The sequence below is a fragment of the Esox lucius genome, chromosome 20 (assembly GCF_011004845.1).
Source record: "Esox lucius isolate fEsoLuc1 chromosome 20, fEsoLuc1.pri, whole genome shotgun sequence".
Classification (NCBI taxonomy): Eukaryota; Metazoa; Chordata; class Actinopteri; order Esociformes; family Esocidae; genus Esox; species Esox lucius.
The window spans coordinates 31,423,626-31,441,714 of NC_047588.1; the positions used below are offsets into that span (position 1 = coordinate 31,423,626).

The following is an 18,089-nucleotide window of genomic DNA, read 5'->3' on the forward strand; positions in this document are numbered from 1 at the left end:
TTAACAGACCCTGATGTGTCAGACAGCTGGCAGGTATTAAATCATAATTCTAATAATAAAATGAAACTTCATTTGATCTGTTGACCACCTTTGATGCGCCAGTGTCAAGTGAAGCAGGCAGGTTTATTCATATACCGTAGCACGTTTCATATATAGAAGCAGTTCAATGTGCTTTACAAAGAAAAGAAAAGTATAAAAAATGCTATAGAATAAAAACAAACACTAGAATAAAAACATCAAACAGGCAATTAATTATGCTTTAGATAGAATAAGAAAGACAATAGAATAAAAACAAAATAAAACCGTAACTGGTAGATTCTGTAGTTGATACCATGAGCAAGCTTTAAAAGCCGTAAGGCTAATGGTGTGGTTACATTTAAGCACTCAGTCATAGGCATGTGAAAAAAGAAGTGATTTTAACCTGCATTTAAAAAATATACATTTGGAGCATGTCTAAGATCTTATGTTAATTTATTCTAGTTGTGTGCAGCGTAACTGCTAAATGCAGCTTTGCCACGTTTAGCTTGGACTCTGGGCCCTGCTAGCTGACCTGAGTTCATTGATCTAAGAGCCGTGCTCGGTTTATAATCTTTAAATTTGTCAGAAATGTATTCTGGGGCCTAAACCATTCAGTGATTTATAAACTCAAAGCACCACTTTAAAATCTATTCTGTTAGTTACTCCCATTTAGTTACTAACTGGAAGCCAGTGTAAAGATTTATGAACCGGAGTGATGTGCACTGTTGTTGAACACTTGTTAAACAAACGTATGAATATTAACACCAGTTATAATTTTTCTAAGCACCACAATAAATTTCCTTTAGTAGTACTGTAACTCTGGCCTGATATTGGCTATAACAGAGCTATTCAACTACGGTCCTGGAGGGCCAAAATACCTCTCCTAGTCCAGGGCTGAATTATAACTGAAATCTCTCAGCCCACCAAGCCCATAGTTAAAGAGCCCTGCAAAACATTCTCTGACATCACCGACAACGCTTGTCTCTGCTCTGCAAGCACCAGCAATCTCACAGTGCACCTTTGACGCATGCACAGCAAGCTATTTTATGTGTAGGCTGCTATCCAACTGTAAATACAAGCCAGTTTTATGGAACATGTATCGGCCAGGTGTAACGGCTGGCTGTGGCCTGCGCTGTGCCGGTCTTTCTGTTTCTATGTTCGTTTCTGTTCTTGTTCTAGTTTGCCTGTTTCTATGTTCAATTTAGTTCTTGTCTGTGTATTGCTTTCACCTGTGTCTCCTTAACCCCTTGCTTGGTCCCAATGCATGTTCCTCCTGCCCATGTGTTTCTTGTTGGTCATTGTTGCCCGTCAAAGTTGCCTGCTCCTGGTTGTTTCTATAGTTGCCTTGTAGAGCCTGTCAGTGTCAATGCCTGTTTATTAAAATAACTTTTGTTCACTCAACTTCTGCGCATGTGTCCTGCACAATGACGATTTGTGACACCATGTCAGCTACTGCCAACCTGTGATACATCTGCCCAGTGAACCAAGTGCAAGCAACAGTGGGAAGCACTTTGGCACAACATTGTTGCACTGGTTCATCACACTGGTTCATCTTTATGCTAGCTAACTGGCATGTTTCGGGGGAATCCAGATGAGGAACAGTACTAAAAATTATACATAGTGCCCTGCTGCTGTGGTTGCCAGCTAGCAAGCATAAACTAGCTAGCTGAGAAGGGTTTGACATATTGACTGAACCAGCATTATTTTATAATTCATACAGTGCCCACCAGAATTATCGATCCCATTGGTAAAGGTGGGCAGGCCAAGCTATAAAAACTGTATTGTAAATGTTAATCAAGGGGATTTATCTCTTGAAGAGCCTAGAGTCTTTCCGTTGGCATGAGGGTGGAGTGTAATAGTGTCGCCAAGATTCTACCACATTTTTGTTCTACTGTGATCCATGGAGAATATATTTTACATCCGTAACCGTCGTCCTCTTTGTGTGTGTGTGTGGGCAAAATACACTCTACCAGGCAGCATCATTACAGCTCCAGCTGGTTTAAATGTATTAATTATTGCCCTACTAATGGAGATGGGCATTTTCAAGCATGTAGCATTGTGTTTTTGCTGCCATTGCTTAATTTATGAAGGTCAACAACATTTTGTCTTACTTAATTTGCGTGTTCTCTGAAACCTTCTTGTGTTGATTGATGAGTTCTGGTTATTGTGTGTCACCTCATATTTATACCCCAATGAAACAGGAAGTCATTGATGATTGAAAGTATATTAAGATTCAAATACCCATAAACAAACACACAATGATCTAGATGAAAAATGAAATCAGATTGATGATACTTTTATTAGATTTGATTCATATTTCTTGAGATGCCAGTAGTTGTGACACAGAAAAAAAAATCTTGAATTGAAATGTTTTAAATGTGCCTGTACACTAAAATTAAAACCTCAGTAGATTCCGTAATGAGTTGAGCAGTAGCTCAGAACTATCTCCCACAGGCATGATGTACCTTTTGCAATTCCTCGTCCTCTTTCAGTCTCTGTCTCTTTCACTCTTTTCCTCTCTCTAATCATCTGCATGAAATGCATTTCTCCCTGCCTCTCTGGAATCAAAATGACATGTATTCCTCTAAGCACCGAGCCCACAAACTCAGGTTGAGATGAGTTCAATAGCTTTTCCTATGCTGTTAGAGCAGGAGTTCTTATAAACATGAATGAGGATGCCATGAAATACAAATGCATAACAATTGAGAATTCTACCCAATTCTCCAGGCCCAATTCTCCCTAATTTTTCATAACCAATTTCCTTTGCATAGGAGAACAAAATGTGCAGTAAAAACTAGTTATGATTGTGGCACCTCCTATAGAGTCACACATGTAAAATAAAAACACACACACACACACATACACACACACACACAAATATACACACGAATACACAACAAATAATTCAAGATACCTCTAAAATGGCAAAGAAAGCAAGATCCTCTAGGGAAGACTTCTGATATATCCAGTGCTATATTTAGGGCCTGGGGCAAATATGATTTGGGAAAGAATGATAACATTCTTCCATCCTCTTGCCCTCCTCCTCAACCTCTCACTTCCCTCTCACTTCCCTCTCTCTGTATATCCATAGAGTGCCCACCCTTCTAACAACCTAAATTGATCAGATTTAAGGAGAGTAAAATGGAAATTGTGTTTTAATGAAATTACACTAATGACATATTAAGACCCAAAGACACACACACAGACACACATACACAAACACAACTCTGGTGGTTAATAACGCTAAAAGGTTACAGAAGTCATAAATAAGGATACTCTTGGACCTTATTAACCAAAGTTGTAAGCTTACGGAACTGCTACTGTAAAATGACTTTTTTGGCATTCCACACAAACATTACTCCGATCCTCCACACAAACACAACTCTGATCCTCTTACACTTAGAAGAACTGTTGGAAACTGTATACAGTACATATCTTTCCACAAGGGCTAAAGACTAAAGCTTCATTATAATGTATAGGGGAAAGTTCTGAGTAGGTTACTTCAGGGAGAAAGTTACGATTATACCTCACAAAATTTTTAAAATAGCCCCAATCCATCAATAAATTAGGTTTTTGTGTTAAGAGCGATGTTAAGCATGAGAAATATGTGCATCCATGATTTGGGGCATTGACTTAATTAGATCCTTTTATGTGCACATTATGCAACAATCTGACATTCATTGCAATTCATTTCATTAGACAATAAGCCTGGGTCTGAGGTTGGTGCTCTGAGAAAATACTTTTGCAATTATATTTTGATGCTCATGTTTAAATGCCAGTGATTGCAGATCACAGCCAAAGGTTGGTAGGATACAAAGTAACGCATTGGAGAACCTCCCCCAGGCCACACCCACTCTGGTGGACTGTGTGGGTTCAGATAAAGTGAGTGGGCCCTCAGCTCCTTATTGGCTGATGATGAAATACAGTGGCATTAATATTAGTCTCTTTAACTCTGTGCCCAACGCCTCCAGCCAGCTGGTGCATCTCTCCTGGGTTAAAGCTGACCCCTTTCAGCTGACAATGCATGAGTCAATAATCGCTGAAGCAGATTTCCCCACATCTCTCTGAAATATCACTTGTATGGTATGTATGTCGGATGTCCTATAGGACATAGATAATGATTATTTTTGTTTATACACATTCAAAAGAATGCATACTTCCATGAAAAGCTTTGTTTTTGAGTTACTCTCGAAACTCCCCGTTTGAAGTTTTAATTGAATTAAGCCTCAAGTAACATAGAATACGCCTTGTTGAGCTCTCACAGATTTTTTGGCCCCAGTTTGATACAGAGCACTTAGCCTCACTCAGCATCTAAAGTGGGTCAACATGTATAAAGTGTGTCCGTAAGAGTGGAACTGTCGCCACCTCTCTGCACCGCCCAATATAAATGAAAGTACCTCCCTGCAGCCATGGACACAGCAGCCCTTACGCCACAGCAAAGCAAGAGAAGGAGAAACAGAAACCACGCAATAACAAAGAAGGAGACAGGCAGAGAAAAAGAGAGAGATGCAGAACTACAGACTGAAAAGAGAGAGGGAAAGGAACAGAAATAGAGTGAGTAGTTGGGGGGTGGGTATTCCATTAGACAATGAGTGACAGAATATGTCTTTAGTGGTGGAAGGTAGGCGGGATTTCAGTAATAATATAGTTATTGACAATGATAAAGAGCAGTTATTGCCTCACCACAGGAAGCCAGAGGGACATCATAGCTAATTGAACCCATACAGTAGGCTTCACCCCCGGGGTCCCCAAACCCTTTTCTCCCAGGGAGGACGTTTTCACATTTGTATACTGTCATTATTATTGAGTTAATCTATATTAAATACCCCACCAGCTTAATTCGGATGAATTGGAGAAGACCGGGATCGTGTTGTTAAATTAAAGGAACCAAGACATGTTTTGTTTTTTTGAAGCAATTTAACATTATAAGACTCATGACAACCTTGAGGTAAGCTTTGTAATAAGTAATAAGACTTTTCCAAATGTTATTCCACTACCAAATAATAATGTTTTGTTTTTGTATTTACATATGACATCTCTTTTACAGAGATTGATTAAATTGAAGGATGGTAATAGTCACAAATACAATATTATTTACAATGTCTTCAGCTCCTTGATTTTAGAAGGCCATACCGTTTCTGGATGTAATGAGATCCCTATTGACAATGACATTTATCATTTGCATCATGAAGCATGTTTTCCTTTACTCATCTACAGTTTGTTTCTAGACCAAATAATCACATATTTATGTGTTGTTATCAGTATGAAATTGTCACTTAAACAACATGACTTTAAATACCAGCAGTATACATTTAACTGTAATACTACGTTTCCAACCCAACATTCTAACTGAGTCGGCAGGTGCCACATAAGCCATAAAAACATTGGACTTCCTTATTCCTAGATGAAGATAAAGTCAATCTTTTGACCACATCAGAAAATAATAGCTCATGGACACAACACTTGAGAGAACTAAACGAATAAGTAAAAAAGCGTTTTCTGTGGTTGGGGATAGAAATGTATCTGGGTAACGTCTGCTTTGTGAGTTTTATTCTGTCTTGTCAATCCCACAAAAAAAATTGTCACGGAAAACACGCATCCACACATCCACACACACACAGACGCACACACACAGCTCCAAAATGTCTGTTGTGAAGAGTCACAATCTCACACACCAGGCTCCGAGACGACTGCATGGGGAGGCCCAATCAGGCTCCATTCTGCCTGACACTCACCTTTCCTCCCATTACCCAGCTGGCTTACATCCTCACGCTGGTGCTCTCTCTCCCTTTATATCAGAGCCAGGTCCAATTCCATTTCATTTCTTTTCAGGTGAATTGAACATGGAAGTTCTCCATTACTTCTTGCAATAAATCACAGTCACAGAAAGCTGCCCTGCTAGCATGCGGTTTTCTAAGTGTTGCAAAGTGACTAGAATGAAGAATTGTTTTTTTTTAACCGAGAAAGATAAATATAAAAGCAATGTAGTGAAACATTATGGGTGAATAGCAGAGTTGATTAAAGTTTAAAGACGTACCGGCCGGCCGCTGCCAGGCTATGTTGTCATAAATCTCACTGTCATTGAAGACATTAGGTATGAATAGCTGCTAGCTGGACTAGATTACAATTCAATATTTCTCTATCCTGCAGTCGTAACATGGATCCTCAAAGGTGCTATCTTTATCTCTTATTATTCCTATAGTCTCCACGCCCCCATTCCTAAAAGCCAAGATTCAAACACAGCATAGGGACATCCCGGATCCCTGCCATGCACAGTAAAACCCCCATGAAGGAGAAAGGACCAGCTGTACTCCTAGACAAATTAAACATTTATTTATAAACATTTATTCCTGAAAAGAAATCCGGTATATTCATATAATGTATACATACATTCACCTTTGATATTTACAATGTGCACTCCAATGGTGTCAGTAAGCACATTTTATATAGATACTGCCATAAATGGGAATTCTGAAAATTTACCCCAGTCTGTTCAGTGAAATAACTTAGCCTTTGGGGCTTGTAGTGATGGCTTAAAGTCATTTACTTATACAATTTGGTAGTAAGTATTAACTTAAAACATTAGCCAGCTATGTAAGCACTAGGGAAATTATCACCTTTTGCCAGCGCATAAACTTGTAAGGTGCTTGTAATGCTTTGTTGGCTACTGTGCGGTACTTCAGGGCTTCACTGAAGCATGTACTATCACGGTTTGGGGTTAACTAAGCTTTTTCTAAGCAAGTTTGAGAAACATTGAGTTCTGCTGGTAACAGCCTACTCAAACAGTAAACATACATATTAGAGTTAGAGTTGATTTTGGAACTTTGACTAGGAAGGTCAACAAGGTAGACTAAATTGCATTATCCGTGAAACGTGATTGGTTCACGTGAGTGCGCATCCTGCACCTAGACCTTGAAGTTAGAGTGTGTTAGAGCAGGTTAGAGCGTGTTAGAGCAAGTCAGAGCATGTTAGAGCAGGTTAATGCGTGTTAGAGCAGGTTAGTGCGTGTAAGAGCAGGTTAAAGCATGTTAGAGCAGGTTAGGGTGTGTTAGAGCAGGTTAGAGCCCATTAGAGCAGGTTAGGGCGTGTTAGAGCAGGTTAGAGCCCGTTAGAGCAGGTTAGAGCCCGTTAGAGCAGGTTAGAGCCAGTTAGAGCAGGTTAGAGCCCGTTAGAGCAGGTTAGGGCGTGTTTGAGCAGGTTAAAGAGTGATCTTGAGATTAAATGGACAGAGATGGGGTCTAATTCAAAGAACCACTGTTTCCTTTGCAGATTAATCTTTAATTAAGGTACAGTTATTTGTATAGATACCTGTTAGTTCCAAATATTCCATTACCAAATATTTTTGATAATTTATATATATATTTTTTACAAAAAGTAATTTGATCTATTAAAGTAGCAGTCATACATATTTATCATTATAAATATGTATGCAATAGTCATACAAAATTACTTCCCAGAAAAAGAAAGATCTTGCTCACTTGTTTCTTCCTCTGACTAAATCCCTGCAGAATATATTTTTTTATTAAATGGGCACTGTGTAGAATCCTGCCTCCAACAACACGACTTGTCTCCTCCTCGTCTCCTCATACCGAACCAGACCGGTGTGGTACTAGCTAGTCCAGGGTGGGAAGGATGGTACTGTGAGTGTTGAAAGTGAGTAGAAGGCGATTACAAGTCAATGTAAACTGATACACGCAACCAGCAAGAAAGTTTAAATGTGGAATATGTCAGTCACTCTGATTAATTTTGTAGAGAAATATTCGAAACATTGATTTAATACAATAACTGCAGATATCTACTGGTAATTTTTGCTTGTTTTTATGATAGTAGTACAGTAAAAATCGTACATAAGGAAGGTAATGGGCCGGCCATCGATCTAGATGCCCTTAGTTGTATATAATCTGAGTTGGTTCTGGAACTTTGCATTAGGATCCTGCTTAACTGACTTTATGGATCTACCAGCGTTGATATACCATACCGTATCTCCTGTTTGATTTCACCTGGGTTAGGCTGTGAGTTGAGGACTTCTTGAATATTCAATGTCAACAGTTAGAATCAAAGGCTTTGGCTAAAATTCCAGCACCGATGATCCTCCAATATTTATATTTCTGTACTGTTCCGTGGTGAGGTGAGACAATTGCTAGAGTGGAGGCCATTACAAAATTCCAGGAGCAAGAGTAGCTATGCACGGTTCACACCCAGTTAAATCAATACCAGTTGTTATTGAAGCCATTATTTTTCTTGTCTGAAAGGGAATTATATGAGATGAAAAAGGAGGATAACTCCCTCCATCAGTCAATATCCTCTAATGAGTTTACAGTGTTGAATTAAATTCTAGTTATATACAGGAACCATTGTGCAATAACTATTCGTTAAGTTTAATAATGTGTAATGTTTGCTTTACGAATATACAGGTAATTTTCTCTTGAAGCATAGTTTGAGCCTGCAGACAATTGCTTAGTTCCTCATGGAATACAACAAAATTGCTAGCTAGTTGGACTTCAAAGATAGTCAAACTTTTCACATATACATAGTAGTCATAGATCACACCCTAATGGCGAAACACAGGACAGTCCCAGTTGTAGGACTATTATAATGAATGCACTAAAAGTAGCACTGTATTAAAGTCTTACAGCAATGTAACAATTGTTTGCATACCAACTTGTTTAAGACACCCCTTTAATATGAAGCCAAAAACGTATGAACCATGAAGACAATGCAACTTTAGGTCTGCCTTCAGCCAAAATGTTTAGGTAGCAATGTGCTTGCTTCTAAAATGCTACGTTAACATGAATGTTTAGTAAGGAACTGAGAACAGTTCAGGTTAACTGCCTGGCTCACAGTCACAGAATTACATATTTTTCACCTTGACTGCAAAGGGATTTGATCAAGAAAACCTTCGGTCAATCTTTTTAACCAGATGTCCTTAAAACCTTTAACTGATTTTTACTCAAACAACAACATACCTCTGTGACATTAGCATTGTATATTCATTATAGGTTTCTTTTTTTCTCTCAACAAAACCAATCTAACCAAAAAGTTTATAGTGTACTCCAAAGGTTTTGCAGACAGAAATTAAGCGTACTCTAGGACATAAAAAATCAAGTTAAATGTTGAGCAGCTTGATTTTTGAAGTCCTAGAATAGGCTTAATCTCTGTTGGTGAAACTGGTCCTAAATGTTTAAAAACGTTGCACTGTTCATTTACAGCACAATGCAAGCATTAACATGCATCGACTGAAGTAGTGTATCATAATCCCCATAAAACCTCCCCGCAAAACAACTTCCATAAGTGTAACATTGCAGGATACATGCACAGGGGTTTTATTAAAAGAGGACTTTTAATAAAATAACTAAAACATCACCAAACAAAACAGGAAAATAAAAAAAAAGAATGTTATATAGGAACAGGATCCAGACACTGAATGATAAGATACACGAGGAAAGAAGGAACTTAAATTCGGACAGTGATCAGAAACACAGGCTCGTAACTTCAGTCAGGTAACGTGTGACAATTAATAATTTCACGTGTTTACACTATACAACACCATTGTTTAACACCTCCCTAATTTGAACTGCAAACAACCTCCATGTTTTTTCAACACCCTCACCCCTCCCAGTTTGTCAGTTTTCCACTGGCATGAATAATAGCCAACCTGCCAAATACGGGTCTGTTTTTACAGGAAACATACTACAATTATTTTGTAAAAGCAGTATTATAGGCCAAATGTTAATATGGAATCCAACAGCTGAGAGGCAGGTTAACACACTGTACTAGATTCACGAAGCATTTGCACAAGGTGAGAATTTGAAATCACAGAAAAACATGCAATTACAAACTTAGTAAACCTGGCACATGCCATTTGAAGCCGCCTGATGAATAACCAACATAAAGGGAGAGCAAAGAAAAGTATTATTTATGAATTTCCTTCATATTACCTTGCTCCTCACACCTCTCCAAAGGCTCTTTCATCAAAGGTCCCTCTCATCTCACTCCCACAAATATGAGATCTCTAATATCAAACTGTATCATTTCAAGCTCCATTTACTGAGACAATCAGACAAGACTGAAACGTCTCTGCACTAGAATCCACCAAGGATTTCATATATCTTGCGTATTGTGTAACATTTGAATTCTAAGGAAGTGATGGAAAAGACTTGTAGAACATATATAATAAAAATAATCAAACGATTGTATGTTAGGTTTATTTAAATTCTTGGTACAATCTCCTTGACCTCAGTGCATTAATGCCTTCTTTGCCATTACACCAGTATCTCTAAAACTGGGCGGTTACCAACATCAAGCTGCAGGGTCCTGAGCAGAGTGTCTTACTGAAAGGAATGCATGCACCAGCTTTCAATATAGATTAAATATAAAGTGCTAGAAGAGCTACTAATGTAATTAGTTAACCTGCTTCTCAGATTCCACCCTTGATTTATAAGATAATTGACCATTGCTTTTTCTTCTACATGGAAATGAAAGGAAAAACAAACAGAAAAACATGTCTTGAAGTGAATGCAGTTGATCTTTGTTGATCTATTGAGCAACATGACGTTCTCCTCCTGTAAGGCTTGGACACATGCAATATGACAGGGTGGCAGGTTACTCAGTGTCATCCGAGTCTTTCACCCTGCTCTCCCTGCCTCCCTGGAGCTGCTCCTCGTAGTACAGCAGTTGGTCCACCTCAAAGGCATCACCGGGCCTCTCCACCAATTCACCAAGGGCCTTTCTGATGCTCCCCTCATCCTCCTGCCTCTCCCTGGCAGTTTTCAGGTAGTCATAAACCCTCTGGAAAACGACTGTACCAAGACGATGCGACACTGACCTGGGGCAGACAGGATGAGAACCAGGATGTCAAATATGTCAACCAATCACATTCATCAGAACAACATGGAGAGACAGGTTAATAGTTGCCAAAAGCATATATTCTTAGATAGTATTTGGATGTATGGATGTTTGAAAACATTTATTTAACGATGACTTATGCGATCTCTCTGGATAAGTACCAAAGAAAAGCATTTCTCATAACTGTATTTCCGTCTCTTGCATCGTCTGGGGGCAGTCTTGCCCACTCTTCCTTACAGAACGCCAAAAACATGTTGATGTTAAAGGGCTCTCTTGCAGAACAGCCCACTTCAAGCCTCTTTGAGCATTTCTATGGGATTAAGATATAGGCTTTGACTCCGCCATTCCATAATCCTCAGGTTTTGAGTCTTTCGGTTGTGGATTTTTGTTTCGGATCATTTTCCTGTTTCAAGATCAATTTGGCGTTCAAGGTTGACTCAGTGATGGCAGGTTGGTAAAGCCCCGAAGGAACAAAGCAACCATAGACCACAATGTCGGGTATTGTGGTCAAACAACTTTGATTCTGTCTAGAACATGTCTGTCCAGAACACAATGAAAACAGTGCCACCGCTACATTCACATAAAAGGGATTTGGTAAGCAGAACACAGTTTAATGCAGTTGACAATACAACACTTTTGGAAACTGTACAACATCTTAAGTTGTCCAGCTGCTGCCTTGATGTTCTGCCCACAAACTTTTTTAAAGATGTTTTTAGCTGCTTGGTGATAGATCTACTGCAAATATTTAACAGCTCCCTCTTATCTGGCAATTGTCCAAAAGCCCTGTAAAGAGAGTCATTAAACATCTGCTAAAAAAGCATAGCCTAGACAATTGTGAAGTCAGCAACTACAGACCTATATCAAATCTAGACTTTATAGGTAAAATCATGGAGAAAGTTGTTTTCAAACAAATAATTTCTTAACCACAAATGGTTACTTTGATACTTACCAATCAGGATTTCGCACCCACCACAGCACTCAAACTGCTCTTATTAAAGTTTTAAATTATATTTGTCTAAATGATTCTGGTAAAATGTCAACCCTACTGTTATTGGACTTTAGTGCAGTGTTTGACACAGTTGACCACACAATACTGCTAGACAGACTGGAAAACTGGGTTGATATTAGTGACATGATCCTAAATTGGTTCAAATTTATAAGACAGGGAATACTTTGTCTCCATAGGTAACTATATATCAAAGAGAACACATGACATGCGGCGCCCCGCATGGCTCATCCCTGGGGACTCTTTTATTCTACATTTATATGCTATCGTTGGCCCAAATTATGTTGGCCCAAAGACAAGACACTGACAGTTAGTAATTACCTTTACACACTGTTCCTTAAGACTAAAAGTGTAGTCTAGTTAAACATTATTATTATGATCTGAATGTCCATAGCCACATAAAATAACAAAATCAGCCTATTACCACCTAAAAACTTGATTTAGAGGATTCATGTCCAGACAAGATCTAGGGAAATGTATCCATGTTTTATCTTCAGTATGTTGGACTTCTGTAATGGCCTGTTTTCAGTTCTCTCAACAAAAAAAAGCCCTCAGAAAATTGCAGCTCATTCAGAATGCTGCTGCTTGAGTTCTAACAAAAACTACGTCACACCAACTCTTAAGTCTCTGCCCTGGCTCCTTGTATCTTTTAGAATAGAAGCTACTCTTCTATAAATCACTGAATGCTTCAGGGTCAAGGTACATCTCCTACCTTCTCTCTCACTATGAACCCTCTAGACTCCTCAGGTCATCAGGGTCTGGTTTTCTAACCGTTCCCAGAGGAAGGAAAAAAAACTACCAGAAAATCTTAGACTTGCTCAAACTTTGACCACTTTTAAATCTAGGCTAAAAAAAACGCTGTTTTCCTCTGCCTTTTATTATTTTTCATCAGACCTTCCATGTACGACAGGTTTCGAATGAGCAATGTTTTCCATTCAGCAAAGTTTCAACCGAACAAAAGTGGATTTTGCCTCAGTAGGTGAACCAAGATCTGAAGAAAGCTAAAGAGCACTTAGCAACCATTCACAATTCACACATAACGTGTCATAGAGAAGTAATACCCTACATTCTCAGAGTTTATGTGTGTTTAGTCTTAGTCAGCGTGTGTTTTGTGAAACCGGCAGCATGAGAAGAGCAGACGCATTGAGGCGGGACCAGGTGTATAAATGACTTGTGTCAGGTGTGCGGTCGGTGCGGGGCAACAGGGTGCACTGCCCCCCCCCCCCCCCGGGGCAGTTGTGATGGACACCTAAGGCCTCAACAAAACCGCTTGGATCATATACCACGGCTCAGGTGCCCAATTGGTAACAGCTCTGGCAGTTTAAACAATCGGACACAAAATCAACTGCTTCAAACGCTCAGAGCACATAACACTCAATTGTCAAGTCTGTGTTTCAAGACTTGTGAGTCTGTTGTGAGATCTATTGATAATCATTTGTTTTTCAATTGAAGTAAGAGCACAGAGAGTTGTTCTTCTCTTTCCTGTCTTTTTTGGGCTCCTTATACCTGATAATATTTCTGGAGTTATTACTGAGAGATGCTGATGAACAGGCCTGTGTGAAGAGGTAGGCATTGTAAAATATTTTGGTATCCACACATTTGGGTCTGTTTGGTCAGTTTTGTCAATGGTGATCATGGAGATTACCAATATCAAAACTTTTGTTGGCCATAGTTGCCTGTTCAGAGTCAGCTGCCTGTGAATCAGTTGTGTATGCAGAGTTTTGTCTTTACAAAGCATGTCCTCCAAAGCCTAAACATAAAACTGTAATAAATGTGTAATCAGGCTAAGCTTTTTTCTAAGAGTAAAATATTCCAATCCAAGAAATGCTGTGTCATTATTATTATTATTCAGAAAGGAAATGCCACGTTTCAGTTTCACCATTGAGTGTAATGAAAAAGTCTGTGCAATAGGCCCAGTTCCTTCAGGGTAACTCACTGACAAACCAAATCTTCAACATGACATAACCTACAGCAGTGGGCGCAGCAAACTATAACTATACCCCAGCAGGAAACCGAATTTAACTGGTGGAGTCTGAGGTGGTGGTGGTGGTAGCAGAATCAAAGCCATGCTATCAAAAACAGTAAAGGGCAACACAATCTGCTCAGTTTACACAGATCAACATGTTTGCACTAACACCTGACTGGCATATTCTCAGTCTTCGAAAGACTCATCTCTCTACATGGTCTATGGCCTATGATTAAGTGCAGTCTTGGCCTAGGGGTGTGAAGATGAATGGAAAGGCTTGATACGGTCCACCCTTGCTGTCTTGCCAGGTGGGCTCACATCGCCGCTGGGATGCCCTCTCTCCAATGGCATTGGGGGCCAGAGTCACTGGCTTGTTGTCTCTCTGCTACGCCCTTTGTGCGATTGGGGTGAACTCTGCTGGCAATACACAGCCTTCATTTCAAGGTGGTTGTGGTTGTTGTTCCTTTGGTTGATGCTTGGCAATGTGGATGGATTGACTTCCTGCCTGTTGGGCCCTGTCTGGGGCCTCCCCCGGGAAAGGACCACTGGACCCCCCTGTCTCAGCCCCAAGGTTTTACGCTGCTATATTATTGTGCTGGGGGAGTAGGGTCACTTCTTCGCCACTGTAAATCCTTGTAAACCTAAGGAATGCTCTGTCTAAAATGTTCCTTCTCTCCTGCTCCGTTTAAACTTAGGAGGACATGAGGTCTTGGCCCACAGCTCCTGAGTACCCTGTACCCCTGTCCAAATTGTTGCTGGCATCCAATTCAAAATGGGCATGTATTTTCCCCAAAACTATAACATGTCTCAGTTTCCACGTTTGACATGTTGTCTTTGTACTATTTTCTATTAAATGTAGGGATACATTATTTGACATGTTGTCTTTGTACTATTTTCTATTGAATGTAGGGATAAATGATTTGACATGTTGTCTTTGTACTATTTTCTATTGAATGTAGGGATAAATGATTCGACATGTTGTCTTTGTACTATTTTCTATTGAATGCAGGGATAAACTATTTGACATGTTGTCTTTGTACTATTTTCTATTGAATGTAGGGATAAACTATTTGACATGTTGTCTTTGTACTATTTTCTATTGAATGCAGGGATAAATTATTTGACATGTTGTCTTTGTACTATTTTCTATTGAATGCAGGGATAAATTATTTGCACATCGTTGCATTCTGTTGTTATTAGCATTTTTTGGAAACCGTTTCCAAAAGGGACCCTGGAGACGCACCCTCCTCAAATTTCTCTCTTACTCTCATCCCCTCTCACTCTCTTCCCCTCTCACTCCTTCCCCTCTCACTCTCATCCCCTCTCACTCTCTTCCCCTCTCACTCTCTTCCCCTCTCACTCCTTCCCCTCTCACTCTCATCCCCTCTCACTCCTTCCCCTCTCTCTCTCTTCCCCTCTCACTCCTTCCCCTCTCACTCTCATCCCCTCTCACTCCTTCCCCTCTCACTCTCTTCCCCTCTCTCTCTCTTCCCCTCTCACTCCTTCCCCTCTCACTCTCATCCCCTCTCACTCCTTCCCCTCTCACTCTCTTCCCCTCTCTCTCTCCCCCTCTCACTCTCTTCCCCTCTCACTCTCTTCCCCTCTCACTCTCTTCCCCTCTCACTCTCTTCCCCTCTCACTCTCTTCCCCTCTCACTCCTTCCCCTCTCACTCTCTTCCCCTCTCTCTCTCTTCCCCTCTCTCTCTCAGGTATAAAACAATCTGTCAGCAGTCAGATGGACTAAATCCAAATCATCTGCCAGTCATGATGAAGTCAGTGTCTAATCCCAAATCGTCTGCCAGTCATGATGAAGTCAGTGTCTAATCCCAAATCATCTGCCAGTCATGATGAAGTCAGTGTCTAATCCCAAATCATCTGCCAGTCACCCTCTGGGTGGCTACTATCCATCAGCCACAGGTCCTCACAAGACACAACTGTCAGTCTGGTGATGGTCCCTACCATGTAGTCAACAGGGTCCCCACAATAACTGTCAGTCTGGTGATGGTCACTACCATGTAGTCAACAGGATCCCCACAATAACTGTCAGTCTGGTGATGGTCACTACCATGTAGTCAACAGGATCCCCACAATAACTGTCAGTCTGGTGATGGTCACTACCATGTAGTCAACAGCGTCCCCACCATAACTGTCAGTCTGGTGATGGTCACTACCATGTAGTCAACAGCGTCCCCACCATAACTGTCAGTCTGGTGATGGTCACTACCATGTAGTCAACAGCGTCCCCACCATAACTGTCAGTCTGGTGATGGTCACCACCATGTTGTCAGCAGGGTCTCCATCATTAAACAGGTGGACAGGGGCCATTTGTTCACACTAACACCCTGCATGATTAGATTAGATTAGATTCAACTTTAATGTCATTGAACAAGTACAAGCACAGTACAACAAAATGCAGTCAGCATCTAAAAAAAAAAAAAAAAAAGGCAGAAAAAGTATTTACAACTATTAAGTGTATGTATTTTACAAGTGGAATGTATATACACTCACCTAAAGTATTATTAGGAACACCATACTAATACTGTGTTTGACCCCCTTTCGCCTTCAGAACTGCCTTAATTATACGTAGCATTGATTGAACAAGTTGCTGAAAGCATTCTTTAGAAGTTATGACAATTGTTACAGAATTGGATTCAGCTTTTGTAAAATTATGTAACAAGAATGGTAACAATAATTTGTTGTTGCACTTATATACATTTCAGATCACACGTTTATACTGTAACTGTACTGTGTTTGACCCCCTTTCACCTTCAGAACTGCCTTCATTCTACGTGGCATTGATTCAACAAGGTGCTGAAAGCATTCTTTAGAAATGTTGGCCCATATTTATAGGATAGCATCTTGCAGTTGATGGAGATTTGTGGGATGCACATCCAGGGCACGAAGCTCCCGTTCCACCACATCCCAAAAATGCTCTATTGGGTTGAGATCTGGTGACTGTGGGGGCCATTTCAGTACAGTGAACTTATTGTCATGTTCAAGAAACCAATTTGAAATGATTCAAGCTTTGTGACATGGTGCATTATTCTGCTGGAAGTAGCCATCAGAGGATGGTACATGGTGGTCATAAAGGGATGGACATGGTCAGAAACAATGCTCAGGTAGGCCGTGGCATTTAAACGATGCCCAATTGGCACTAAGGGGCCTAAAGTGTGTCACGAAAACATCCCCCACACCATTACACCATCAGCCTGCACAGTGATGCAAGGCATGATGGATCCATGTTCTCATTCTGTAGTGGAGATGAGTGGTACCTGGTGGGGTCTTCTGCTGTTGTAGCCCATCCACCTCAAGGTTGTGCATGTTGTGGCTTCACAAATGTTTTGCTGCATACCTCGGTTGTAACGAGTGCTTATTTCAGTCAAAGTTGCTCTTCTATCAGCTTGAATCAGTCGGCCCATTCTCCTCTGACCTCTAGCATCAACAAGGCATTTTCGCCCACAGGACTGTCGCATATTGGATGTTTTTCCCTTTTCGCACCATTCTTTGTAAACCCTAGAAATGGTTGTTGTGACAACTGCGACCTCTGCTGGTTCACCTCCCCCTGCAGCGGGCGGGCCCCAGCGGTCGACGTCACCTGCTTTCTGACGCCACCGTCTTCATCATACATTTCACCTGTGTCTCGTTTGTGCACCTGTTCCTCATCATCGCTGTTTCCCCCGGTATATATGTTCCCTCTGCTCCCCCTGTCTTTGTGTGTAATTGTCTCTTGCCATATGAAGAGCTGTTCAACGCTTTGTGTCAAAGCTCATGCTGATTTCTCTCACTGGGATATAGAAATATTAAACTATAATTCCATCACGCCTTCTCCGGTTCCTCCTTGCTCCTCTCAACCTCCGAAGCCGTGACAGTTGTGCGTGAAAATCCCAGTAACTGAGCAGATTGTGAAATACTCGACCGGCCCGTCTGGCACCAACAACCATGCCACGCTCAAAATTGCTTGAATCACCATTCTTTCCCATTCTTACATTCAGTTTGGAGTTCAGGAGATTGTCTAGACCAGGACCACACCCTTAAATGCACTGAAGCAACTGCCATGTGATTGGTTGATCAGTTAATGGCATTAATGAGAAATTGAACAGGTGTTCCTAATAATCAGTTTAGGTGAGTGTATGTGCAATAAAGGCAAATGCAAGTACAAATTGCAATAATAAATGTGCAATTAAGGCAAATAGAGGAGGGCAGAAAATGTACAAGTATTAAGTAGAGTGTATTTTACACCATACACAATAAGTG

At 40.5% G+C, this 18,089-nt stretch overlaps 1 protein-coding gene across 1 annotated transcript in view; it reads right to left on the reverse strand.

Annotated features, from left to right (window-relative positions):
- Positions 1-9,369: 9,369 nt before the first annotated feature.
- Positions 9,370-18,089, reverse strand: part of nek11 (NIMA-related kinase 11) — an 84,038-nt gene continuing 75,318 nt past the window's right edge. Inside the window, exon 17 of the mRNA XM_010884640.3 lies at positions 9,370-10,843. Within this exon, the coding sequence (XP_010882942.2) occupies positions 10,621-10,843 (223 nt within the window). The 3' untranslated portion in view covers positions 9,370-10,620. The remainder of the gene's footprint in view (positions 10,844-18,089) is intronic.